General features: G+C 42.4%; 1 protein-coding gene across 4 annotated transcripts; it reads right to left on the reverse strand.

Annotated features, from left to right (window-relative positions):
* Nucleotides 1-1,159: 1,159 nt before the first annotated feature.
* NFRKB (nuclear factor related to kappaB binding protein) lies at nucleotides 1,160-27,337 on the reverse strand. 4 transcript variants are annotated; one of them, XM_081843064.1, is made up of 28 exons: nucleotides 27,183-27,306; nucleotides 24,856-24,999; nucleotides 24,155-24,255; nucleotides 23,312-23,467; nucleotides 22,058-22,259; nucleotides 21,352-21,479; nucleotides 20,362-20,536; nucleotides 19,290-19,391; nucleotides 18,412-18,485; nucleotides 17,149-17,233; nucleotides 16,069-16,270; nucleotides 15,059-15,167; nucleotides 14,494-14,620; nucleotides 13,417-13,482; nucleotides 12,543-12,622; nucleotides 12,415-12,458; nucleotides 11,455-11,512; nucleotides 10,220-10,394; nucleotides 8,441-8,547; nucleotides 7,810-7,933; nucleotides 7,009-7,088; nucleotides 6,312-6,532; nucleotides 5,631-5,919; nucleotides 4,954-5,223; nucleotides 3,771-4,559; nucleotides 3,333-3,439; nucleotides 2,445-2,580; nucleotides 1,160-2,102 (listed from the first exon to the last, which is right to left on the reverse strand). In XM_081843064.1, the coding sequence occupies exons 4-28, from the start codon at nucleotides 23,444-23,446 to the stop codon at nucleotides 1,980-1,982; spliced, it is 4,008 nt and encodes a 1,335-aa protein (XP_081699190.1). In that variant the 5' UTR covers nucleotides 23,447-23,467; nucleotides 24,155-24,255; nucleotides 24,856-24,999; nucleotides 27,183-27,306; the 3' UTR covers nucleotides 1,160-1,979. The 4 variants fall into 4 exon arrangements, with proteins under 4 accessions (XP_081699190.1, XP_081699187.1, XP_081699188.1 ...); XM_081843061.1 differs by having other exon boundaries at nucleotides 11,455-11,515; XM_081843062.1 differs by lacking the exon at nucleotides 24,856-24,999 and having other exon boundaries at nucleotides 11,455-11,515; nucleotides 27,183-27,337.
* Between the last annotated feature and the right edge of the window lie 3 nt (nucleotides 27,338-27,340).

The raw sequence follows: 27,340 nt of genomic DNA on the forward strand, positions 1-27,340 counted from the left end.
GCAGCTGGAAAGTGGAGAAGGCCTGCTCCTTGGCAACTCCTAGAACCCTGCCTCTTGGGAGGTACAGAGTTGACACTTTCTCTTTTAGTTTTCTGCCACCTGCTGGAAGACAGTTTTCATCCCAAGAAGCATTTACCTTATTGGGCTGATGGAAGTTTTACTGCACTGATCCACTTCTAATTTTACCTGCCAACTGTTCTCTGTTTGATTTATTTTTTTTAAGTTACCCACAGCACTTAAGAACAGTGGAAAGGTAGGGGTATAAATGCACCTGACAAATAAATGTGGGTTTAAAAAGACAGCAAAAAACCACAGAGGAAAGGACTAAGTTTGTCCACTTTTGCTTTAGGCAGTTGGACTGGAAGAGATAGGCCAAGTTAAATGCCCAGTCAGGTTCCAGTGAAAAATATCCTTTAGTTAACCAGGAAATCAGGGTCAATTCAAACACACACAATTTCAGCCTCTACTGGCCAAAACTTCCCTCTGTCAAGTCCCAAAGTAGCTGTGCCATGTCACTTCAAGACAGAACACTCCTGAACTAGACAACAATCAGTACTTTGCAATCCTGGAAACTGAGTAAAGTAACTTACAGCATTCTATCGTTACACTGCTTTTTCGTAAAACAGGAGGAGGAAATAGTAAGTCACATGTGAGCAGCAGTCGGCACAGTCTCTTCTTTGATTCTGAATGTAGCAGATGCTGTTAATCAAGAGGGCTATAAACTTAGCTGGCCTTAAAAACAATAAATGGCAGGTGTTTGTCAAATTTATCGGGGGGGGGCGGACACCCAAGAGTAGCTACCTCAACAACTGAAAGGCCTTACCAAATAACGGGTTTAATCTCCTTTAATATTATTCTGTATTTTGCCCCCGTTGTCTCAAAATGATCGTTTTGTGCATGAATAGCAGCCCTGGAATCTTGCCTCTACTTTGTTCTAATAAGAACAATTTGCTCACTTTTAAAAAGGGAAAAACTGAAACTGACAATCTGTTTATTATTCCAATGCTGTAGAGATAGCATATAAAAAGTATGTGCATATGTGTGGGTGTGTTGAGCAATAATTTTCCCCCCGTTAGTGTGTAAATGTTCCTAATTGGATAAAATGCATTTTGATAAGAGATTCAGTTAACAATAGACAAGACAATAGTAATAATCTACATCAGTAAAATGAATTTATATGAACAGAGCTTGGTACACGGTGTCAAGCTTTCTTTAGCTTTTCATTCCAAAAGGTGACTACCCCATCCCATAAAGTCCAAGGTGTTAAGCTTCTCCAGGGGAGGGGTTTGCTTTTGGCTCTTTTTCACAACCAGTTTAGAATACCCTCTTCTCTTTCTCTCTAGGCCTTCTTCCGAGTATCTCACATAATGTTGAGCATTTCACATAAGGTCAATTTTATAACACCTTATATAAATGCTTAGTTTGATGAGGATAAAACAGTATAGGTGAAGTTTATGCACAGAGAGGGAAGGAAAGTTGCCAAGAAACTCTTCGTTTTTTTAAAAAACTGAATGAGATTATCAAATAAACAGGTGAAAGCTTAGGCACCAAATATTAAAAATCCAGCATCAGAACGTCCATAAGAACCACCCTGGAAATGATAAAACTGAGGTCCGGCGCAATATAACTTGTCCATTTCTTCTAAGACCTTCTTGCCTTAATTTAGCAGGTTTCTTTGAAACTTACATTCTGTTAGGTTGAAAATTAAAAGAGACCAGCCTTTCTGAGAGGATGGCTGGGTCCAGCAACTTAACATGAAGGTGTTAAGGTTATTAAAATGCAGCACTCCAGGAGGCTTGTGTTAGGGGTTCAGCTTATTCTAACAGAAACCAAACGACGGGCATTTCCCACAAATGCTTCCAAAATATCAGGAACCAACTTGTGGGTAAGTAGAGTCTGACTCTAGCAAGCCCTAGTTGGATGGAAAAAGAATAAGAGGGCTGGAGTAACTCTTGCAAAATTACAGCTTGCTGTTGAATTTACTGATCTGGTGGCTGTTTTGGAGACGGCGCTGCTGTCACGACAACAGTGGAGACTGCTTTTGTAGAGCCAGACACTGTTCCCTGCTGGAGATGGGAGGCTGGGAGTGTCTGAATTCGCACCTGTGCAAAACGGCATGCAGAAGGAAAGAAAATACATTTAATCATTCAGTTCAGCCTCTGCCACGTTGCAGAAACATAAATACTACTGGGAACTGAACTGTAATCAAGCAAAGCCCTCCACTCCCATCTTGCCCTTGTCTTCAAGTTACCAGTTCCAATGTTTCAGCAAGTGTATTCGCAGGACCCACACACACCCCACACCAAATTTCAGCTGCTTACTGGAATTTCAAAAATGAAAAATAATCAGAACATTTGTGTGGTACAATGATGTTGGGACGGTGCCATGTCAAGGCAAAGTCCTGATGCAACAGAGATAAGGGGGAAATGAGATACGGGCCTTACCTGTGTGGCCTGGCCTTGTTGCTGCAGCTGTTGTAGCTGCTGTGCGGTCAGGAAGCTCACTGGCTTGTTCCCAGCAATCAGTTTCGTCCCAGCTGGCATGGTGGTGAGAATGATGTTTCTACCCAGTCCGCTGATACTATTGGAAGAAACCCATTAAGAAGTTAGTGGTGACACAGTGTGCTGAGTGCTGAGGCGCCTCTTGCATAATAGCAGAACTTAGAAAGTGTGTTTATACCACATTGGCCTTTCAGTACTGGTCAGAACCACCCTCAGGCTCTGAATATGCTACAAGAATGTGTCTAAACGCAATCCTGAGCTCAGGATTAACCACCAGCTGCACTTTTTACCCTTCCCCTTCCATGGGGTGGCTGCAGAATATCTGCACAATTCCATGCTGCTTTAGAGGGGAACTGCCTAATGAGTAGGAAAAGCAACCAAGCCTTTTTTTGAGCTTTTAAAAGGGCAGCTTGAATTTGTGTAAAAAACCAGCAGGGGCAGATTTTCCATGCTTAGAAACGAAATGCTCCCACCTGCCAACATCTGTAAACCAAGCAACTGTAAAAGCCACAGCTAAAAGGGCAGGCTGAAAAGTTGGCAACCCCAGAAGATGGGTATGTGAAGTATCCAAATTGAAACACCACCAACACTGGTAAAGTCATCTGACACTAGTTGGATTTGTGAAGCAAGACTCAGTAGTGTCCATTAGCACTTCCTACAGGCAGAATTTGTTTGACTCATTTTCTGTGACTAAGAGGAAATTTGCAAATTTGAGTGCTTTCAAGTCCTTTTGGCTAGGCCTTCCATTAATCTAATTGTGATCTGCAATAGTGGCTCATCATACACAAATGCAGTCCTGAAGATTGAACAGAATCCTCCTATGTTACTCACTTGGCCCCAAGGTTGCCTTTGATAATGGGGGTCGTCATTACACTCTTGCCTTTCACAGGCTGGCTTATGACGGAGAGGGGCACTGTGATACGGGCAGGCAGCTTCCCCTGGGAAAAAAAGCATCAGACACAGAAATTATAGAGGTTTAGCAACCATCTCTCTGCCACACAGTTACCAAGAAAGGGGGGGAAAGGCCCTCCCCCAAATTAAAGTTTTCAGGATGCTGAGGGATTCCCAGAACACATACACAGTTGTTGCTAATGGCATTCAATGCTCTTCCATAAGTCAAAGCCGACTTAAGACAGACAAGGTGGCATCCCCACTTAGAAACGGATGCTTGTCAATCAAGCTTATCCTACCAAAAAACAACATGGATCAAAGAATTGTAGTGTTGGAAGGGACCCAAAGGGTTATATATCCCCTCCAGGGATGACTTACTGCCTGGGAGGTGGAGACGACTGTGGTGCTCACTGGAACCTGTCGCATAGTTGTGGTCCCTGTTCCTATTGTTATGGGCGTCCCTGCCCCCCCTGACACAACAGCAACCGCCTTGGACACAGAAGCAGTCATGGTTGGCAGAGAAACAGCAGAGGTGTGGACTGTGCCAGGGACGCTCACAGACGAGGCAGCAGTCATTTGCTTGGCATGAGTGGCCACTGTAATGGTCTGCCCAGCTTTTGGTGGCATCACCCCCATCCCCTGCACAATCCTTATCGTGGCAGCTGGCTTGGCTTCAGTGGATGCCACCGTAGTGATGGCCTTGCCCTTCTGATCTGCCACAGTCATGCCCAGAGCAGGCATCAGCCGGAACGCAGAGCCAGTGGACTCCACAGTCTTCAAGTCAGGAGTAACTTTGACCACTGTGGGCCCAGCTGGGCCCGGTGAGGCAGAGGTGGGCGTGCTGGTCTTGGCGGGAGAGTCAGAAGACTGGATGGGGCTGGAAGTCACACGCAGAGTGGCCGAGATGCCCTTGCCGGCAGAAGTGTTGCCAGTGGCTGCAGCAGTGAAGAGGTCTTGCGTCAGTTTGACAGTGGTGACTTGGGACTTGGCCAAGGTGGCCATCATGTCAGGAGTAATGCGGAGAACTGTCTGTCCCTTTGCATCAGTGGTGATCGAGGAGGGAGGCAGGCGCAGAACGTCCTTGCCTTGGATGCGGAAGTTGGAGGCGGTAAGCGGGATGCTGCTCCCAGGCTGGCTTTTCATCCCTAGCTGTCCGGTAATAGCCACCTGTAAGGAAAAATGTATTGTGCTGAATATCTCTCTTGCAGACAGACACATACCATTTCTGCGGCAGAATGCTATACAGCACTGGGTGCATGGATGAATGCCAAGCTCCATTAAAGAGAAACAAGGCACGCCAAACTAAGCTTACTAGGAAAGGGCAAGATTTTCAGCAGGTGCTCACATGCCCATGTATATTTTGCCAGCCACAGCATTTTGGGAAGGGACCCGTTGGTATTTTATAAGCACAAAGTCATTGTGCTCAGCTTGTCAGCTTCTCAAGGGCATCTGGCTGGCCACAGCTGGAGTCAGAACACTGAACTCACTGGACTCAAATCCGATCAGCATAGGCTGGCTTTTATACTCCAAAACCATTTCTCAGTATGGTACAGCTCCTCACCTGTTTGATGATATTTTGGCCAGCTACGTTCTGGAGGACTGTGGTGGATGAAGAGGAGGAAGTCGAGGAGGAGGAGGATGACGACGACAGAGACACAGAGGAGGAGTTGGGGGCAGAGCTGCCTGGAGAACTGGTCACTGGCTTTGGGGCAGGGCTGAGGGCTGCCGAGATCCCTGTCCCAGCAACACTGACTGGTCCTGTGACAGAAACTGCTGGCCTTTGCACCTGGACTGGGCTGGTCTGAGCTTTCACCGTGACAGCGTTGACAGCCTAGGAACAAGAAAAAGTAGATGTCGTCAAGGTGGTTGTCTTTTTGCCTATTCAGTGCAACACCCTTCTATTCAGTTTCATGATGCCCTAACATTATTAGAAATCCCGAAGCAACAGTCCTCACCCTTGAAGAATTAACTACTGGGGATACTCTTTCCAAACGCTTCTCTTCCAAATGCCCTTTAAAACCTATTTTATTCAGGAATGCTCTCTCTTCCAATCACGCTCTCTCTGTACACTTGCATGGCTTTCCTTCAGTTCTAAACCACCCCTGGGATTTACTTGCTTGCAAAAAGTATGTGTCTTAAGAGATGACCATAGGCCATAATTCACATAATTCAGATGACAATTGGGGAAGAAGACTGCTAATCCTTACTTCTGGCTAACTCCACAGAGATATCCCTCACCTGAGGCAGTGCTTTGGTTTGTGCAGAAGTGGAAGGGGCATGGACCTGAGGAACAGGTGCTGGTGGGGGCTGTTGCTGCTGCTGGATCACTGGTGGGGCTGGCTGAGACACAGGTGGGTGGCTGGACTGTGTTGTAACCACTCGAACCTGTGGGAGTCCTGAGGAAGATGTATGGCTGGCCACACGAGGAGGGGGGGTTTGCTGAGGCCCAGTTTGTGCTTGGGTACTCTGTGCCGTGGAGAGCAAAGTCCCCAGCTGCGGCATGGTGGGAGAAGACACCAGAAGGATGCTGTGAATAAGTTGAAAAGAGTAAGTTGATTAACTTAAAAGCACAAGTTTGTTCTAGAACAGGCCAGCAATCAGCAAAGTTTTCACTATTTTGCTTTAAGCTGCCAAAATCAATCAAGGATTTAAAACGTGTATTGACAGGTAATAATTTTAGCTGCAACCAAACAATAAATAGCTCACTGAACAGATAATTCATTGCAAGACTACATAAACAGATTTTTACAACTGATTAGCAATATCTATGTGATTTTCACCTTCCCTGCCCCACTCAGGCAAGTAATCCAAGTTGAATGGTTTTACTAATATAGTCTTCCTTTTTTGTACCACTTGGGGAAGGTTCACTTGCGGAAGATTCTGCTTAGGGTTTTTTGCAAAGACAGGGAAAGGATTTACCTTTGGTTGGGTTTAGCTTGCTCTGATGCAACGTTTGGCAGACTCTTGTTAACCACGGAGACTGGCGGTGGTGAGATGGGCATTGCTGGCAGCGGAGGGGCAGTGGGTGTCACTGGAGTCACAGGGGTTGGTGGCATGCTGGAATCACTAAGGCTCAGCTGGCTAGGCTCAGAGGTGCCACTAGCAGCCACTTTCACTGAACTCTCCTTGCTACTGGACTTCTGCAAAGGCAACAAAATAGTGGGCATCAACGGGGGTAGGATGGGGTGGAAATGCACTAAGCCCAGACAACCCTGTGCAAGTGGGAAGAGGGCTGTTTAGGGATAGACCAGAGCTTTCCTAGAGTCTATTGGTGATATTACCGTATTTTTCACTCTATAGGATGCACCTTGTTTTAGAGGGGGAGAACAAGAAAAAAAAAATCTCCCCCTCTCTGCTCAGTGCCCCTTCAGCGAAGCAGCAGGAGAAACAGAGCCCCTTCCATTTCTCCTCCTGCTTTGCTGAAGGGGCACTGCGAAGTTCTCCCTCTCTGCTGAAGCCAGGAGAGTCTTGCTCTCCCGGCTTCAGCAAAAGGAACCCGAAGCCTTTGGAGCGCAGCGCGAGGTCCCGCTGCACTCCAAAGGCTTCAGGGATAACCACCTGAAACAGTTGACAGTCTAAAAATCTGTGCCCCATGTATTTACATTGAGCAACTTACTATCTTTGCAGGAGGTTTAGACTTCTGCTGAAGGGCTTTTCTAGCTTTAGCTGCAGCCGCCTGAGCCTGATGAATCAGCTCTGCAAGGAAGAATAAGGAAGGGTTCTCAAACAGATGCTAAGAGTGAGACTGCCCACCTACGTAGCCAGCTTCTCTTTTTCCTTGAAGTACACTTCTTCTTCTTCCAAGAATTCCTACTCTGTGATCAATAGAAAACATACCAAACTAGATAATTTGACAGACAGGAAGAAGCAGGTCTTACATGAAATGCATGTTTATGACATTTTCTGTAAATGTGTCCCCTGAAGGAGGCTTTTATGCCTTTCAATTTGAATGATGAATAGGAGAAAGTGATTGCTGTTTGGTCAGGAACAAGAGGCAAATTACATGTTCCACCTCCATAATGGCAAAATTTACAGTAAACAGGACAGAACTTGTTTATATCTCATTTTTACTAGTTGGCAAGGATTTTACTTAAATACACCTTTAGGGGGAAAATACGTACTAAAATTGGATATGTATCTCTCTGTGTGTATATGTGGGTACCCTAAAGCATGAACAACACCCTATATCCTTGAACAATCAGGTTAGCCCAAGCAACAAATGTGGGGATATAGGATCCTTCTCCAGGACTGGGAGTTGGAGCTACACCTCACCCCCACCCTGTTCCTGAATTTGTAGAATGCTGTGAGTTTTTGAAATGGGATTTTAAAAATTCAGCACCAGTTTTCTTCTGGCAAGGCCACCTCTATCCAGTATATTGCAATCTGGTTGCTGTAAGGCCCTCCAGCGAACACCCACCAAACTCCTCTTCGCTCCTGTCTCGATGTAGGTATATCCATAGCTTACGTCCAATATCATATTTCACACAGGGATCCTTCTCATAATGCAATCGATCCAGTGCACCACTCACCACAGTGTTAACCTGAGAACAGAATTCACAATTAAAAGGAGGATGCAAAACTGATCAGCTCAGAATCATCATAGCAAATATGTTTTGCACATGCAGGAAGGAAGAAAGGGGGCATGACAATTAGAAGCAAAATGGATGTCTAAAATAGCCCCATACTGAGATGGTAAATCGTCTGAGAAACATACATCAAGCCCTCAGTCTATCTAGATCAAAACAGGCCTCCACTCGTTACCATGTATAGCTTACTTGAGTGTTGTAGTTCTACAACAAAGATGACAGCACCTGCAAGGTGGAGTGTATTATACACATCACTACCCAAAACTGTTGTTTCAGTGTTTAGATTTCATTACAAAACTGCACTGCCAACTCCATAAGTTGGTCTACAGCTTTATCACTCTCGTAAGCTATGGAATTGTAGACCTTAAAAATCAATCACAAGGTGCTTCTCCATTCAATAGGAGCAATTCTCATCAGAGAGGAACGCTGAAAAGAAAATGCCTCTGTGCTCTCCCAATTTACCTGAGCACTGGTGACATCAGGAGCGAGGAATTGAGAGTCTTTAAGCAGCTCACAAATCTCAGCACGAGTTCCCTCTCCATTAGGAAGACGGGCAGCAGCATCCCTAACTGAGACAGCAAAAAAGATCAAAGCATTGTGAAGACCTCAACTGACACAAAGACTGAAGTAACACTTGAACCATTCACGTTCCACTCACTGTGTGGGTTCCTAACTTTAACTTAAGGCTTTATACCAATTGGACACTTGCTCTGGATAGCAGTCCCACACCCTGAAGAAATAATCAAGGTCATTGGCTACTTATCACATAGAAAAGCAGATGGATTTAAGAATAAATCTGGGCTTCCTTGCTGCTCATCTTCTGCCAGTGTTCTTATTTCATCTTGGGCTACAGCCCCAAACCCTGCAATATAGCTCTCTACCAGAACAATAAGAATGTCTCCTGTTTCTGTTTCTCTTCCCCTCTCTTTCTTCCACATATTATTTATTATTATTATTATTATTATTATTATTATTATTATTATTATTATTAACCCACCCATCTGGCTGGTTTTCCCCAACCACTCTGTGCGGCTTACAGTACATATAAAAACATAGTAAAACATCAGACATTAAAAACTTCCTGATATAGGGCTGCCTTCAGAGGTATTCTAAAAGTTGTGTAGTTCTTTATCTCCTTGACATCTGATGGGAGGGCACACACACTGTGTGTAATCGTTCCCTCAAACAGACTGAAAGGTTTCTGCCTATTTTAAGCAAGTTTAACAAACTTTTCTTACTTGCAGGCTTTCCAAGGACATGCTTACTCCACACCACAGGTTGTTCCTCCCTCTGTTCCCTTCTTGTGTTATGCTGTAACTTGGTCCCTTGTTAATCCTGGCTACAGAAATTCCTCATGGACTGTGCTTCCTACATGGAACAACCAGGCTGAATCCCTGGCATCTCCCATTCCAAAAAGGCAGCAGGAGAGGGGACAGGCCTCCAAGAAGCCACTGGCATTCAAAGTAGGCAATACCAGGTTACAGGGACAAATGTTCTGACCTGGTATAAGGGAGCTTCGTATCTTCAGCTTTTTCACTGCAATCTTTTTCTCTAAACCGTGAAGCGGCATGCAGTGGCAGAACATAAGAGCCCTGCTGGATCAGACCAAAGACCTATCTAGCATTCTGTTCTCAGTGTCCAGATGCCTATGAGAAGCACAGAGCAACACATGAGTGCAACAATATCCTTCTGCAAGCACCTGGCAGTCAGAGGCATCTCGCCCAATACTAGGGATATATATATAGTCATCGTGATTAGCACCCACTGAACATGGTGGCTATGTCTTAATTACCTCCAGTATCAAAGGCAACAGGCCTTTGTATACCAGTTGCCAGGGATCAGAGTGCTATTACCTGTCTTGATCACTATTGCCAGCAGCGGCCACAAAGGTCTTGGGTGGAAGTCTTCCTAGTCCTACTTCCAAGGGTCTTTTAAATGGAAACACCATTAATTGAACCTGGGACCTTCCTTTATTTAGGATAGTTTTTTCCCCTCGTCAGTGTCTAATTCTCAAGGTGACTAACATAACAGTTTATCATTGTGAACAATTAAAGCATGACCCCGCTGCACTGCTGTTTCCTCTCTTCTTACAATCTATTGTCACTGCGAACCTAAAAGAGACTGTAATGTGTTGAAATCTCTCTCTCTCTCTCTCTCTCTCTCACACACACACACACACACACACACACACAGAGAGAGAGAGAGAGAGAGAGAGAGAGGAATGAATGAATGTCAACTTACCAAGAGACAAGATGGTGACATATGCAGGCCTGTCTGATCGCAACAGAGAATGTTCTCGGGCTTTGTTCAGAGAAGTTTCCTTGTCAAACACACCCTTCACAGGGCCGACCACCGACTCAAAGCCATGCATGCGGAAGGTGAAGGCCTTGTGGGGCTGGCTGTACCTGTAACGTTCCTGCACATGTCAGAGAAAGAGAAGTGCTCAGATGAGCAAGAGATTGAAAGGGCAAAAGAACAGAGCAGGTTTCTAGATAAGCATCTATGGCTAACACGTAATGTGAACTGAGTTAATAACGAATGCTTAGGGGAAGGCAAAGATTAGGAAGGGCAACTGCTTATATTTCAGTCATGTATACTGAGGAGCATATAGGCAGCAAACCTCTTTATACTAAGCATTAATCCCTTAGTCTCGAGTATCTCTCAGTTTTGCATTTTCAAAGATTAATGCTGGTGAGATATAATACTGATAATATTGGTAAAGACAAATGGAGGAGAAATGTGTATATCTTTCAGCCCAATTATTATTATCCCCCCTCCCAAGCCTCCACATCTCTAGTTACAGGCCAGTATTATCTAATGTCTACATAAGAGGTTATAAAGCCCAACAGCTCATGTGGAATCTCTTATTGCTGCAAAGATCAGGGCTTAGCCTACAGTAAAGAACAAGACTCAGCTAGGTGATATAACGTAGCCAGCACATACAATGCAACTACTGGGACATTAGTATTTGACACCTTAATGCTACGAAGCAAAGCAATGTACATAAGAACATAAAAACAATCTGTGTGTGTTTTTAGGGTTCTCTAAATGTTTATATGCTTTTCTGCTAGCTAATTTTTAAGCACCCTCTTGTCAAATGGTGTGCTGGTTCCTTTTTTTTGAACATTTAAGAAGACACGTTGAAAAAAGGAGAGAAAGTGAAATGAAATAAAGTTATTTGTCATTAGGAATTTCTGTTTCTTCTGACTGTTACTGATGCAGGTGAATATTTTAGTCAAAAAATGGACTACTTAAGCTGAAAAGCAAAATATGTATAAATTGGAAGGCAGGCATTTTAAATGATTTTATAGGTTTAAATGTTTTCCACCCACCCCGTTGTATCTTTGTAAACTACTTAGAGACTGTTGCAGTTAAGCAGTGTATCAATTGTTTAGATAAATAATAAAATAAAACATCCCCATCCGATCCTGGCAAAGCATAGGCAATGCATAGGACAAAATGTGCGTCATCCTCACCTGTTCCTGGAAAACACGTTTCTCTTCCCCAGTGCTAGGCCGGACTACATAGTCAGTCCTTCTGAAACAAACAACAGCATGAGGTTGGAGTGCATACATCCACCTTCCCCAACATGGTTCACTCCAAACCTGATCAGAACCCTTCAGAGTCAGATCCCCAAACCAACTAAAAAGACGGTTGTGAGGGAGAAAGGGGAAGGAAGGAAAATTGTATCCAGAAGGTATATACTTTTGAGTGTTGGCACTGTCCAAGTAACAGAAGAAGAAAAAGAGAATCTAGCAACCTGGATTACCTCACAAGTTCTGCTAGAGAATTTTTGCGGCACTTCTTTTAAAAATTACCATTCTAGGATTTACTTTTTGTCATTATAAGACAAAAAGTCATGATGCAAGGAGCAGCATGTTATTCAAACCTGAGCAAGATAAAATGTAATGTAGAAAGGAGATTAATACCTCTTGGCAAGTATGCATTCATTTGCTGCTAAATGCTGAAATTCTTTTGGTGAAAGCTTTTAAAAGCAAAGTACAGCTAGCTACTCTATGCAGCAGTTAATATTTGGAAGTAAAAGGCAGCCCAACACTGAAATTATAGGGAGAATATATGGGAAGAGTGTAATTTGTCCAATGCACACTCAGTATTCCTGCCAACTTCCTCCTGCTTCTGGCATTATCAGTGCAAGCCAAGATTTTACAGTCAGAAATAAACTAAGACAGATGCAAGAGAAAGGAGCAGAATCCAGCTCATTTCTCAATATTTATTGACTGGAAAAATGAACCACACTTCAGAACAATGTAATTCACACATTTGAGTAACAGTTAATGTTGAGCTTTCTTTTTAGACAACTTGTTTGTTTCACATTAACTGATGTAATAATCTTTGCAATAAAATTCAAAATAGGAAAAAATAAGTGTAACCCTAACTAACACTTGAGCAGATTTCTGAACTGAATATATACTTACACTCGGGGATTAGGTGTGGTGGCATCTGAGCTGTCTTCATTGTCCTACCAATGAAAGAAAGATTTTTGTCAGCACATTGGACAAGCCAGCTGGGATGCTGCCACATTCCTACAAATATCCTCTCTCACCTTGAAGAAGATTTGGTCTTTTGTCTCCAGCCAGAGCTGGAAGAGCGCTGCCAGCTCCTTCTCATGGTCTTGTGAAGAGCCTAAGGTGAGAACCGAAAAAGAGGAAAGGAGAGTTGTTACTAACTGCTGATATCTGTGCTACAGTAGTGGTACTAAAGATGACGTAGGGTGCACCCACCTTAGCCAGGGCCTTTATGCAAAAGGACATGAAGCAAAGGCCTTTCAATGCATTCCCTCTTGCAATGTTCCAATTGTGACAGGGGGGCATAGTGTGACTCACATGCTGTGCTGCATCCCGGTTACCTTCCACTTATTGGAGGGCTGAATGTCTGAAGCACAGAGCTTGCTTGACTCCTGGAAGCCCCCTGTACTGCACAGTCCTATACTGTACAGGGAGCCTCCACCAGCAGAACTGATATCCCAGCATAGACATAACTCCAGTGCACTGAGGCAGCCAGGAGCACAGTGGAGTGGTCAGCAAGTGTGTCTTCGCTCTCCCTTGTCATACAATTGGAATTGGGATTGCACTGATACATCTCAAAGAAGTCTCTCAGTCCTTGAAGCTGATTTAAAGCCTCGGCTGTGACCGAAAAGGAGGTGTAAAAATAGGGAAAGCAACATTTATTTGCCTCTTAGTAGACAACTGGGATGATAACATAATGCAAGATCCATGCAAGAGAAGTTTTTTAAACACACACACACACTATGATTTTACATAGTCAAAAGTCTACTATACACATAGGACTATACAGCTATAAAGGTAGTAATAGAGGATGAAGCAGAAAATGTTCAGCCAAATGGAAGCTAAATGCCTCAAAAGAACAGCATGCAACACTTATTAACAGGAGGGGACAGAGAAGCAAAGTTACTTTACCTATCAGTTTCCACTGCTGAGTTTTCTCTTTGAATTCAACAAATGGAGAAAAACTGGAAGGAGCATCTGTAATAAAAGATACCGTAATATTTCATATGCTTAGACATTACTGGGATACCCTTTGTCTCTAATTGTCTCCTGTAGGATGGGATAGTCAACTGTTGGCTATTGGTACACCTTATTCTAAAGTATGAGACAGTTTCAGTGGAATCAGTTTGTTCATTAGTGCTGGTGATAAACACCACCAGAAGGCTCTGGGCAGCTAGGTACCTAGAACTCTGTCACATCCATCCATGAGGTGTCTGCATTCCCCTCTGCAGAAGCAGTCAGGGCGTGGGAGAGCAAATGCTCTTGTGCAAAGCTTTGTACAAGGGTTTGAATGAAATCATCACCTCTGGATTTCAGTTCACTTTACTTATGCAGTGCTCTTTTGCTAAGATGGAAATAGCCCTTCCATGTACAGAAGTGGCTGGGCATATCTGAACCCAAGCTATCGTCTCCAAGAGCCACCTTGCCATGACAGTACAAAGGATGTGGGGCTGCAATCAATGTAGTCACTGTGCAAGTGGAACAACTTTCACTTGTGCAATGGAACTTGCCCCTCTCCTTCGCCCATGCACCCACACAATCTGTTCTGAGGGCTCCCCATACCATTTGGAGCTGGTGGTGGGAAGGAATTCTGTTGTGCAAGCAGAACTCATTCCGTTCAAGCAATTACTTCACTGGATTCAACTCAAAGATACAACAGGTTGCTGGCTATCTTTGCTTACTAAGCAGTTTTGAATTAAGTTTTTCAGGAACAGAATCAGATGTTGCCTCAAGGTTAAAGGGAACAAATTTGGAAGATAACAATTTGGATATCAAGAAATGTATCCCTTCTGCAAAAAATTATCATTTCACATCAAGTGGCTACCATCATAAATAAGGAGAACAGGAAGAAAGGGCTGGATCTAAGCCATCTATGACACAATGCAATTTTATAAGCAATAGCTGTTCACAGGCCATGACAGATAGCCAACTTACTTCATTCTTGGCACAGCTCAAGAAGAAAAAACCCTGGAAAAAAGTGGGACTTACCTCTGCTGTCACCTGTGAGATACTGCAGTGCAGGCAAAACGAGTTCTGACCAGTTGGGGGCGAAGGAGAACCAACTATTTAATGTGCTGGCAGGGGAAGACTGCCAATCCATGACTTTATCCTCAAGCTGAGCAAAAGAAGGGAGGGATGGTGATAATGAGAAATACTAGTGAAATCCCAAACCATCTTGGAAATCACAACTGAGACAGAAATACTTTAATCAATAAATATAAATAAAGCACTTTCAAATCAAAGCACAGCAGATGGAATCAAAAAGACTGCAAATCCACAGAAATGAACTATCTAATGATGGTTGAAAACCATAGTTTTGGAAGGATCTCTTGGTGGGGACAAAAGGAAGGACAACAAATACAAAAAAGAAACAACAGATTGTTTTAACAAATGAATAGGCACCAGTCTAAACACTCTTAGGTTAAACGTGTCAACTTAGAAGTAAGGCCCACTGAATTTGATGGCACTTACTCCCACTTAAGTGTATAAATAGGGTTACATCCTAATCCACCCAACTCCCAACTCAAGAAAGATGTCCAGGAAAAACTCTTACCACTGAGAGACTAGCAGGGCCTTCTAGAAGCAGAATCTCCAGAAGCAGAGAAAAGAAGCTGAAGGATATTTCATTTACTCCAAGACACGGCTTGATATCTTCAAGAGGCCTTTGAGAGAAGATGAATTGGCTTTAACTGAATTGGCTTAACTGAATTTTGAGAATGAGGAGGCTTAGCATATCTACCTGTTTCTTTCTTTGTATTCAAAGTACTTTCATGTACAATATTTCAGCAATCTTACAAACAAACCAGTAAGACAAGAGTGGGGAACCTGTGGCCTGCCTCCAGATGTTGCTGAACTCCCATCATCCCGGACCACTGGCCATGGTGTCTGGAGCTGATGGGAGTTGGAGTCCAACAACATTTGGAGGGCCACAGGTTCTCCACGCCTGCTGTAAGAGATAGTAATACTGACCTATTTTCATGAAACAATTTTTTAAAGGGGAGGTTTAAAGCCAATATGATATGAAGTTGAAAAGCTTAAGGTTATCTAATGTATTTACAGCTTAGGCAAATTATGACTGTCTCATGCATGCACAGTCAAAATGATGTCACACGCATGCGCGGAAGCAGCGAATCACGACCCGCGCACGCGCAGATTGCATTCGCTTCTGGATTCGAACAGGGCTCTGGAACGGATCCCGTTCATATCCAGAGGTACCACTGTATTTTCAAATTACACTCTCTCTCCTACCATCTTTCATGTGCCAGTGTGCCCTGCAGGCTGACTTTAAATTACATTGCTGCATTACTGCACACCATGCATTTTATTTTCAACCACTATGCAACACAGAATGTAGACAGACACCTTATTCATACTTGCAGTTTATATGGGCTGTATTAACTATGCTGCATCACTTCTACAAGGACAAAAAAAGCTTCTTTGTGCTGAACTTTTCTATTTTGATTCATTCCAGTGTGACTAGAACTGGCTTCGTTGTAAATATGCCTCATTATGCAATTCATGGACCACATCCATTGTGTGCATTCTCTTCTGGAAGGAACTTACTCTTCTTTAACAGATGAGAGAGATGGGGGATCCCAGATAGGTGGGATGGGGGATGGATTCTGAGACATTGAAGGCATCCCTTCAGTGTTGCCAAGGGACTCAGAGAAATCCTCTGCTTCTGATTTAATCACTTTTAGCTTCTTCTTCTTCTTCTCTTCCTTTTCCTTCACTTTCTTTTTAAGGACAGCAAGGTCAAACAAAGCTTCAGTTTAAAAAGAGAGGAAGGATTTGTAAGTTGCACATTACAAATTAAGCAGGGTGTCAAATATCAGCCAAGAGGTACAGTTGCCCAGACTTTAGCTTATGGAAGAATGCAGAAGTGCAAGTGTGACCGCCTCTTCCGCCATGTCAGAGTAACAAAAAACTCTCAGTGCAAAAGATGTAATACCCCATTTTACAAGTTACAGCTGCTGACACTGTTTCAAGAGCTGCTGCTAAAGGAATTCAGAAATGGTTTGGTCACATTACAGGAAATAGCTAAAAAGCAAACTAGGCACACGGTTTTAAAAACATATACCTCTGTGAATCACAGCCAATATCATTTATAATCAGAGCATTTCTTGCATGAATTGAAATGAAATAGAACCCAGTTGTAGGATGTGGCAGGCAATTAACCAAAAGAGTAAATACGATCAAGCCAACCCAATATTCTTCGCATTTACATAAATACAAACATAGTATTTTGATTCCTAGACACATTTTCAAGAGATGTACAAGCAAGCCTCCTTTTGAAACAAAAATGAGATATGCAGAGCTCAAAAAAGGGACCCCAAGGGTCATCTAATTCAATCCCCTGCAATGCAGGAATAATATTTCAACCAAATTTATTTTGTCTGAGAAATGGTTGCTTAAAAGCAAAGGGCACCCCCAACATGGAAAGCATCATGTTATTGTGGACCCTTCCTGATTATCACCAAGTGACACTGCAAATCTTGCCACATTTTATTTGCTTATAGTTTTAGCTCCCATTGGTAGTAAAACCTGAACGATACAGTAACAGATGTTCATCTGCTAACAACTCCAGCTAAAGAAAATAGTAAAAATGCAGTCATGTAGCAGCCTTGAACTTGATTCACATACCTGCCAAGGATCCCTTCCTACCAGCATTCACACGTGTCATGATATCATTCAGAGTCAGATCCCCAGTCATGAGGTCAGGATGGCTCTAAACAAGACAAAGAGACATTCAACAAGGAGAACGGCAACCATAAAGCAAAACTGGAGAATGAAAGACACCTGTTGAGACTGAACTATCATACATTGCTTTTTCTGTTGTTTGCCAATAAAAAATATTATTTATAACAGATATACCTAGAGAAAATCTCCACTTAAAACTACAGTTCAAGCAAAATTGAACACAAGCACCTCCCCACTCGTGTGCGACCACTGAAACGTGCATTGTTTTTGGTGTCGAAAGGGGGCAGGGTGGGCCAGAACAGACCTGCACACATCCCACTGATGTGCACAGCGATCCAGAATGGAACCCAAACATAAGCAGAGATTCCCCTGTACTCAGAAATCACAACACCAAGTGTTTTGGGCTATAATCCCGAACTCTCTTCAGTGGGAGTAAGCCTCATTTAATGAAACTTACTTCTAAGTAAACATGCTTAGGCTTGTGCGACATCATATTTAAACCAGGGATGGGGAAGCTTTGGCCCCCCCAGATGTTGTTGAATTACAACTCCTTAATCTTCCTTGACCACTGGCCATATTGGTTGGGGCTGATGGGAACTGGATTCCAACAACAACTGGTGTGCCACAGGTTCCCCACCCCTTGCTTAAACTTTCAGTCTTGCTTTCTGTATGGCAGAATAAAAACCAAATTACACCGTCATGCAGCTAAGGTACATCATTCCAGCAGGTTCCAAATTGTCTCAAGTATCCCAAGCCCTGTCCAGGATATAGGCTGGATTCCCAACTTGCCACTACAACCTCTTCCACCTGAGCGCCCCAAACTTAACCTACAAATGAAAAGCAGCTGAAATCTCAACAGAATCCTTTTGCTCCCATACTGTACTGAGTCTGCAGTGTAAGATCAGCTTGCAAATATTACTGTGGCTGCAGGGGAAAGAGGATCAAATTTTCTCTCAAGCTCCCTGGACTTTGTTTTATAAAACTGAAAATCTGTTTCTCATGACGTATTCATGCTGTGATCCAATGCACACTTACCTGGGAGTAAGCCCCACTACACACAGTGGAATGTACTTCCAAGTAAACATGTTTTAGGATAGGACTGCTAGCAAGGAAGGAGGAAGGCCTTATTCTCTAGGGCCCTTGCTGCAGAAAGAGGCATTAGCAAAAGAGTACTAAGAAGTAGTGGCCTCCTTATGGTTTGCTTACAGGTTGGCGCTTGCGTTTTTCATGATGTTTTTTCAGTATCATCTTCAGGTCATTCTCACCAAACTCCAGTTTATCTAGGGGAAAACGAAGTCAATACTATCAAAAGTCTGCTGTAAATCTATTTACATGACACATTTAACTGAAATGCTTCCATCTTCAACAAGCTTTAGGTGCTTACAACCAATTTTTCTTAATTGACTATAAATTCCTACTAGTTACAACCTATGGCTTGCGAAATCTACTACTATAAGATCGAGGGGAAAAACAGGGTCTTATACTTTTTCTTTCAAAGCAAAAAGCCTTTATAAATCAGCATCTCACATTAGACCGCCATAAATCTAATTTAAAACACATTTTATTTTGTAAAACAAAGTCATTTTCACTTGGTGGCATAATGCAGATAAATGGTTAATTAAGAAGATATAAAACGAGCCTTGACACTTCAAAAAAAAAACATGTCAGTGTGCATTAATATAGTGGCAGCTACTACATGAAAAATGCTAACACATTTGTGTATTGTTGGCAATATATGTTAATACATGTCAATCAGTTATAACAGTACAATTTTAATTGTATTTTAGTATTGTTTAATGTATTTTATATGTACCTCTTTTGTTGCTCTCTTTATTGTTTGTGTATGTGAATGGCCTGACTGGCTAACAAGCAATAAACCTGGCTGGAAAACTAGGTTGGATCATGGATTGAGAGCAATAATGCCCAACACAGGAGGAAAAGAAAATGGCCTTTAACAGTCTTTAAAAATTGGAAGGAGGTGGTCTCTAAATTCTAAAACAAAGGAGGAAAATCCTGTGAGAAAACATCTTTTTAATGTATAAAGTTTTCAAAATGAGTCAGACTGAGATACCACTTGAGCTTACCTGCTGTTTTCATGTCTTGGGTTGATAATGTGGGGATTACTCTGAGAGGAACAGTGGGGCTTGGGCAATGGGCTGGAGAATTTGGAATCCAGGAGCTCAGATCTGAAATGCAACACAATAGTGAGGTTTCTACAGGGATAGTAGCAGAACAGAAGCAACAAACCTGAGCACAAGGCTCATTTCTCTAGGCAGCAGATGCACTCATACATCCAAGTTATTTAGTAATTTTGCTTTTTCAATCAACTGAGTTGGAAAAGTATGGCTCTATTTGAAAGGCTATAGAAAGGGGAAGTACTGTTAATCAGGATATTTTCCTAATTGTAGCTCTAAAACTTATAAAGCCAGCCATGATGTTTTAGTATTTTAGTATGTTAATCTGACTTAGAAAAATATTTAGGTTTATTAGAAAGCACCCAAAATAAAGAGCTCTGTGAGCACAATTTTAGTTAAGGGATAGTAAAAATGTTGAGAAAGGCAAACTGGAAATAAGATCTGCTCACTTCTCAAGCAGAACAGGGTTTAAGAAGAGGGCACCAGAGGAGAATCAAGAGGAGGACTACATTGATAGAAAAGATCACCCAGAAGATACACACATACTTAGAAGGACATTAGTCCTACAGATGTTAAAAAGTACTATTAGCCTAATCTTAAACATAAATATGCTTAGAGCATGAAGTTTTCCCTGTATCAGCAAATGCACATTCAGCCTAGCATTTATAAACCATCTTCCATTAAAGTCATGCTACAGTATTATATGGTACAAATAAAAATATCCATGACATTGCACCATTTTTATAGGGACACATGTCCTTATAAACCCACTGTTAAGGGCATAGTAACAGTCTCTTGGATCAAGCCAATGGCCCATCTAGTCCGGCATCCTGTTCTCACAGTGGCCAACAAGATTCCTGTGGGAAACCAGCGAGCAGAACATAAGCACTCTCCCCTCCCATGGTTCCCATCATCACTGATTTCCATGTTCAGGTTTTCAGATGATACAGCATTAAGGACTTCTCCATCCACACTTCACTTAAGAAGCTTTTGTTTATTCTAAAGAATACCCTGCCATTACCTTCTTCATCTGAGGATAAGGTGGTGTCTCCACATTCCTCTTTCACTTCCCTGAGGATTTTCAGGAACCGTCGATGTGTTCGCCGGTCCCGTTCCTCAGCAGCATAAGCAGCTGCTGAGTATTTCCTCTTCAGGGCTAGATCTGGACCACCTTTCCTAGCAAGCTCCAACAGATGCTGAAACAGACATATGCATAGCAACATACTGAATTCCATCTAAGCTCCTGTGACTTACAAGAAACATATACATTAATTTTGTAACATTTAAACAAAAGCCCATCATGTAAGTCACCATGACAGCCAAGTGGATGGGGAAAGATACACATCTTCTTAATGAGTAATATGCAATGACGGAGGAGTTCTAATACTCAGGGACCAAAATCAAAGCCTTAGGAACCAACATGACTTCATTTAGGCACTGGTCCCTGCACAATATATGCCACTACAAAGGCTGGGATCCAAAAAGCTAATAATTGTATGCAGAAAGGAGTGAACATTCCCAAAAGGTTTAAGCAAATCAAAACTTTTAAAAGGAGACTCCCATGCTGCATCATAAACGGCTTTCAGAAGTCCCTTTATTTTCTAATATTATTTACTTTGGTATGTGACATAGGGGAGGGGTCACTGCTCAGACTTAGAACACATGGTTTGCATGCACATGCTTTAACTCCTGGCAGCACCTCCAATGAAATGGTCTCAGAGTGCTCTGTACCCCAGACAGCTGCCACCAAAGGAAACCACGCCAAGCTAGATGGCAGAATGACCGTATGCATTAAATGCAGCTTCTATGTTCATAGCTACAATAGCGCTCTTTAAGAAACCCTCAAGCATACAGACCCCTTAAGCGCCAAGAGCTAGTTTCATAGTTCTTCAAATCCCAGCCTTGTGTGAAGACGCCTGGGCAACCAAATGAGAGATTTCTCCAGTCTTAGCGACAAATACTGCACTAAATCTTATATTCTACGGAACATTTAGTTTATTCAAATGCTTACATTCCGGGAGGAAAGGATCTGTTTCAGCAACCGGTAGAAGTACTGCTGTTGGGAACTGAGGTAGCGCTTGTACTGAGACTTGAAGCAAAGCTGTCGATACTTCACCACTTCAGGATTGAAGTGTCCATCTGTAACAAGAACATGTACCATGGTTACTGCTGTTTTGGTGTCCTGCTGCCTGAAAGTTTTTTTCATTTTTTACCCAAAAGCTGCCACTTGTCAGATCTCAAGAGAAGGAAGGCACTTACCCCACCAAAAAACCCCGGTTATGCAATAATCATGTGTATTGGGGTAGAGTAGAAGGCACTTTACTAAGGATCAAGAAGAAATTGAATATCTAACTTTTACCCTGTCAATGGGACCCTGACCACATAGAAAGGGGAACTGGGATAATGCAAATTGCTGATGCTGGACTTACAAATGACTAATTTCAACACACACAAGGAAAGAAGGAAATGGGATAGACTTCCCCTTCCTTTCCCTTCTCCTCGCCCCCTCAAACTGCAGGACAGGACAGAGATTGGATGAGACACAGAGTGCAAATGTATTGCATATGGGAGCACTTACAAATGTGCAGCACTACAACACATACAGCAGCACATAATTAGGGGGGAAAAGTGACTTCCACTTTCAGGACCTACAACTTGTCACCTTACATGGCAAAGTCAAGAAGCCAGGTTAAAATACAGACAATTCTGCCACTGACCGCGGAAGAGTTTCTGGGCAATGTGCAGGGGGTTTCCAAACCGAAAATTCTCTCCACTGAACAGGGACAGGATAAGATTATTCTGATGTTCAGTGTTGCTTTCTGGGAAGTGAGGCAAAAACTTTTTCAGGTGTTCTCGTTGCGAATCCGTCAGCACTTCCTGCCATGTTGAAAGACTGACAACTTCAAAAAAGATTTCAGGCTACAGAAGGGTGGGGGGAGAGGGAGAGAAATATGAATGAAATAAAATCCTTCAAATGTGATCCAAAAATTCCACTTTTGAGAAATGCAACAGTATCATATAAAGCTCCTCAATTTTGTATTTATACAAAAAAAAAGAACAAAATGAAAATTGTTGTGGACTAATAAGATAAACTAAGAAAACCTGTTCTTTAGCAGGAAAAGCTGTTAAGTTACAGTATGTTCCATTAAACTCTGTTGAAAGACTCTGAGGAGTTTATAGACCCAATGGCGTAGTTTGCACATCAAGGTTAGCTGTGTATAATGACTTACTGTGAACAGGCAGCATCTTATGCATGCTGCACAATTCACTCATGCTTCATTGAAGCTTGGCTTGTCATTAGATCTGAACCTAAGATCTATGATTCTCCTGAACAAACTATGATGAACAAGCATTGTTTGCTTGGGAGAAAATACCATGATCCCAGGTATAGATATAATGATAATCCATGTTTCATAACTTGTTGCTCCTCCTTGCTGCAAGGAAGGAACTAAGCAGGCAGCGATAAGGTAGCATGCCTGGACACTAACATGTCACTCAATCACTGTTATGTCCAGGGTCAGGAACCTTGGCCCTCTAAATGTTGTTGCACGCCAACCACCATCAGCCCCAGCCAACACAACCAATGGTCAAGGATGATGAGAACTGAGATGCGCAATTAACTTTGGCTTATCAGGACATGCAAATTGGGTTACTTAATGGTTTTTTTACAGACAATGAAAGCAAAGAAACATTATTTGGGTTTCCTTTACTAAGTCTTCACAATTGCTATATACACAAGGACTGGATGCTGCCCAAGTAACAAAACCCTGCTGCCTCTCTCATGCCCTACTTGCGAGCTTTTCAGAGGTATCTGTTTCTGAAGCTGTTCCTGTCTAATTTAGTTATCAAATGTTTGCTGAGATGCCACCACTTTTGAATTATTCCTCCAAAAGATAGTAATGGTTCCTTCTCAGATCACACTGTTGTTTTACACTATATGGAAGAAAAAAGGTTACTCCAGTTCTACTTACATCTTCCAAGAGATCTTCTGGCAAGCTAATTCGAATGGATCCCAGCATGCAATCCTCCATAATCTGTGTGCCATTTCCTTCTCCAGATGGCCCCAACTCTAATGGGTCGGTGAGCATGTGATCCAAAGAATCCATTGTTCATGCCCTAATGAAACTCTAGAACAAAAAGAAACTTACTGTAACCAAGAAGCTATTTTCACAATTCCACTATAAGCAGATTTAATATTAAACAAAGTATATTTAATTATTATTACAGACCAAATCAGTTGACACTTATTTTAAAATCATGTTTGTGTGTGTAGCTCTTACTGCTCTTAGAAAATAAAAGCCCAGTTTAACACTTCACACTTTAAAACATACTGTTCTACTACAGTATAGTATAGTTTGTTCTCTGTCCCTCTCTACAAAAGCTCTTGCAAAAAAAGCTCATATGTGCTTACCAGGAAGCAGAAAAAGAAGCCTTGCTGAATTCCTCAGGATTTGTGTGTGGTGGAAGGAAAGTAAAAACATAATAGACAAAGTGTGAACTGCTGCCAGAGAATGCCTGGTCAACAGGAGGTCTTTCTTAGTTACAGGTAACCATGGGAGATGTGTTTTTTGCAAGCCTGTTCTATGATTGAGTAAATAAAAGGTGTAACTATTTGTTATAGAACAGCTTCTAAAGAATTACGTCTATGCATACAGAACAATTTCAGTGTCACAACAACAACATTTAACCGAAATAATAAAAATACATTACTATTTGGCAAAAGAATGTAATTCATGTTCGAAAATAATTATAGTGCCATGTCTTGAGGAATTACTAAAAAGGAAAGTTCATTACTTGCAACTGGTGATATTTACCTTTTATTTGAAGAACACACAGCTTCTCCAGCTAGGGACTTGGAACATCAGTTACAGAGGATGGAAGCAGACATATAGCTGCCATCTGAAATATATTGGTCCTGAGAAAAAGATTTATTCTCAAATGAACAAGAGTCACATTTAAAACAGTGTATTTTATTAATTGAATACTGCCAAACCAAACAAATTTCCACTGAGTGGTGGGGTTTTTTAGTGCTCCGTTACACAAACAATTTATCAAAATGAGTACACCTCACTTATCTTTTGATAGAAATTCAAACAATAAAAAATGAAGTCTCTCTCTTCACCAATGTTTTGAAGAAAAAAGGGAGGGGGAACCAGAAGTTTATCTGCTATGCCAGCAATAAAAATTGCAACACACTTCTAGTCAAACAGAGAATTTGCACTTGAGCCCCAGAAGAACATTTGGTTGCCCACATTGCTGGGGTTCTTGTTGCCATTTGGCTAGTCTTGGGTTAACATTGGTCAGTCTAGGTTAACGTTCATTAACTTGGGAACCCAATGAGAACAACAAGGCATTCAGTTTCTGTGTTTCAGTGGTCATGCATCTTTCTACTTTTATTAGGAAGAGTCACTGGCTCTATCTAAACCATGGTTCACTCAACAAATCAAGAATTATCTCATAGTCAAGCACATAACCTACAGCTCATTTCACTAGCTTGTTTTCCAGCTGTTCTTACCTCTTGCAGCTTGGTAAGCATTGCAGTGGCAAAACAAACCAAGATTCAATAAAGCTGTTTGCTTCACACATGACACCAAATGATGGTTAAAACAAGCCACAGTTCATAAAGCACCAACAAATCTTGGTTTCAAATTGTGGTTTGCTGCGAAAAGCAAAGCATGGCTAGTTTGACCAGTCTGCATATTTTGGGAATGATTTCATCAGGAAAGCGGCACACAAATAAACAGAGGATTACGATGAGCAACATACAATATAATCAAATTAGGTAAAGGTAAAGGAACCCCTGACCATAAGGTCCAGTCGTGGCCAACTCTGGGGTTGCGGCGCTCATCTCGCTTTATTGGCCGAGGGAGCCGGCATACAGCTCTGGCGAACCAGAGCAGGGCACTGAAACACCGTTTACCTTCCTGCCACAACAGTAGCTATTTATCTACTTGCACTTTGAGGTGCTTTCGAACTGCTAGGTTGGCAGGAGATAATCAAATTAAACAAGTGATAATTCATAAGGCCCCACAATAAAATACAAAAATAAAATACAGAAAAGCAAAAATAATGCATCTCCAAAATCCAATTTTAAGCATTGCAATCTTCTAATATAATATGCTGCCAAGTTACTAAGGAACAGATTTTAAGAGTTATGTTTAGCACAAATACTTATAAGAACTGTACATGGTAAATTTCTGGTAATTTATTTATTACATTTATGTACCACCTTCTCCTTCAATGAGCTCGAGATTGTGTGCATGGTTCTCCCCCTTCCCATTTTATGCTCACAAAATCCCTGTGTGCTACATTAGGCTGAGAGACAGTAACAGGACCAAGGTCACTCAATGAACTGCATGGCCAAGTGGAGATTCAAACCCTAGGCTCCCATGTCCTAGTCCAACACTCTAAACGTCATACAATCTGGGGTGGAAATTTTTTCAGAGTTGTATTTCTCCAAATAATGCTTTCCACTTCTTAAGTTCATTAGTAACAATGAATGGAGCTTTGTTTATTTAATACAAATAAAACAGACATGCTAAATTAGATCACTCTTCAAAACATTCCAAAATGTTCTGATGAAAAAATTACCCCAATTTTGCCACAATTTTTGTCTGGAAAACAGTCGCCACTGCAAATTTCATCTTAGAAGAGGCATTCCCTCCTTCATGGGAGAGAGAACTGGGGATTGCCACTTCTAAGATGATGCTAGGAAGATCTACGTGCATGCATCGTACAAGGCACCCCACTTCCACTGATTCTACGGTAACCCTTCCACCAGCAGTTGAAGACTGCTTTATTCTGGCAGGCTCTTGGGAACAGACTGTTTTTAAAGGAAAGGGCTTTTAGTAGTACTGTTTTGACAATCTGCATTTTAATATATAAAAAAATAAAAAATTGTCCAGTAGCACCTTAGAGACCAACTTTCACGTGCATTTTAACAGACTTTGTTTTATATTGTTTTAATTCTCCTATAGTTTAACCACTTTTGAACCGTTACCTTTAATGCATTTTTAGCTTTCCGTATTTCACCTGCCCTGCTTTAATTTGTGTAAACCAACTTGAGCCCTGGTCTAGGAAAAAGACAGGCTATAAATAATAACAATAATCCTTCATCTATGTTATAACCCTATCCTGTTTTGGAAGGTCATCTGACTCTCATAGGAGCAGCTTTTGGGAGCTGCATGGCTGGACAGTGAGATGCGTACACCCCAATTTTGCACGAATAGATGTGTCTTCAGCCAGCGCAAAAATAATAATAAAACCCCCATATATAATAATAATAATAATAATAATAATAATAATAATAATAAACCCCCTAAAACACATGCTTCTTCACCCATCCACCCACCCACCTTTGGGAGAATTTCCCTCATGATACAAGATTAGCCTGTCAACTACACTGTTAATCCATTCCCACTGCCAACAATTTGATGAAGCAACAGCCTTTATTGTCTGCAAAGCCAGGTTAGGCTGTGCACCTTAGCAGAGGAAGCCCCCTGCCCCCGAGGAACTTACACTCTTAAAAAAGGCGAGGAGGGGAGGCGAGGGGAGGGCCCACGAGCAAAGACAGTTCCCCCCCCCCATGCACCTCATTCTTGCCCCCCACAAACCCGCCTCCCTATCCTGCCCCTACTTTCCCCACATCCCCCCCAGGTATATCTATTCGCGCCCCCTCCCCAAAGTTCTCAATGCCCCCCTCAAACTTTGACCCACAGGAGACCTTCAGCACCACACGCGCCTGCCCCGTTTTGTTACCTCAGAGGCCTCTCAGGTGAGTAAGAGGATCCGGCCCCTCCGCGTTCCAAACAGACGCGCCCCCCCCCCCGAACCCCCGCTCACCTGCACCCGGCTCAGGCATTCCGTTTCCAGGTCGAGGTGGTGGTAGTGGTGGTTGAGAGCGCATGCGCCGACGCACGCGAGGCCTCCCTTTCCAGGCGCGCGCGCCGTGGGCGCGCCCAAGCTTGATCCTTCCCTGCCTCCCGCGGAAGGAAGGAAAG

Source organism: Podarcis erhardii (genome assembly GCF_964252035.2).
Source record: "Podarcis erhardii genome assembly, chromosome: 16".
NCBI lineage: Eukaryota > Metazoa > Chordata > Lepidosauria > Squamata > Lacertidae > Podarcis > Podarcis erhardii.

Excerpts from the sequence above, each read along its gene's own strand:
- NFRKB (XM_081843062.1), bottom strand. The coding sequence starts at position 23,446 with ATGGATTCTTTGGATCACATGCTCACCGACCCATTAGAGTTGGGGCCA. Across the intron at positions 11,516-12,414 it reads ACCACACCTAATCCCCGAGT|AAGGACTGACTATGTAGTCC; the intron begins GTAAGTATATAT and ends TGTTTGTTTCAG. Across the intron at positions 3,440-3,770 it reads TCGTCTCCACCTCCCAGGCA|GGGAAGCTGCCTGCCCGTAT; the intron begins GTAAGTCATCCC and ends TTTTTTTCCCAG.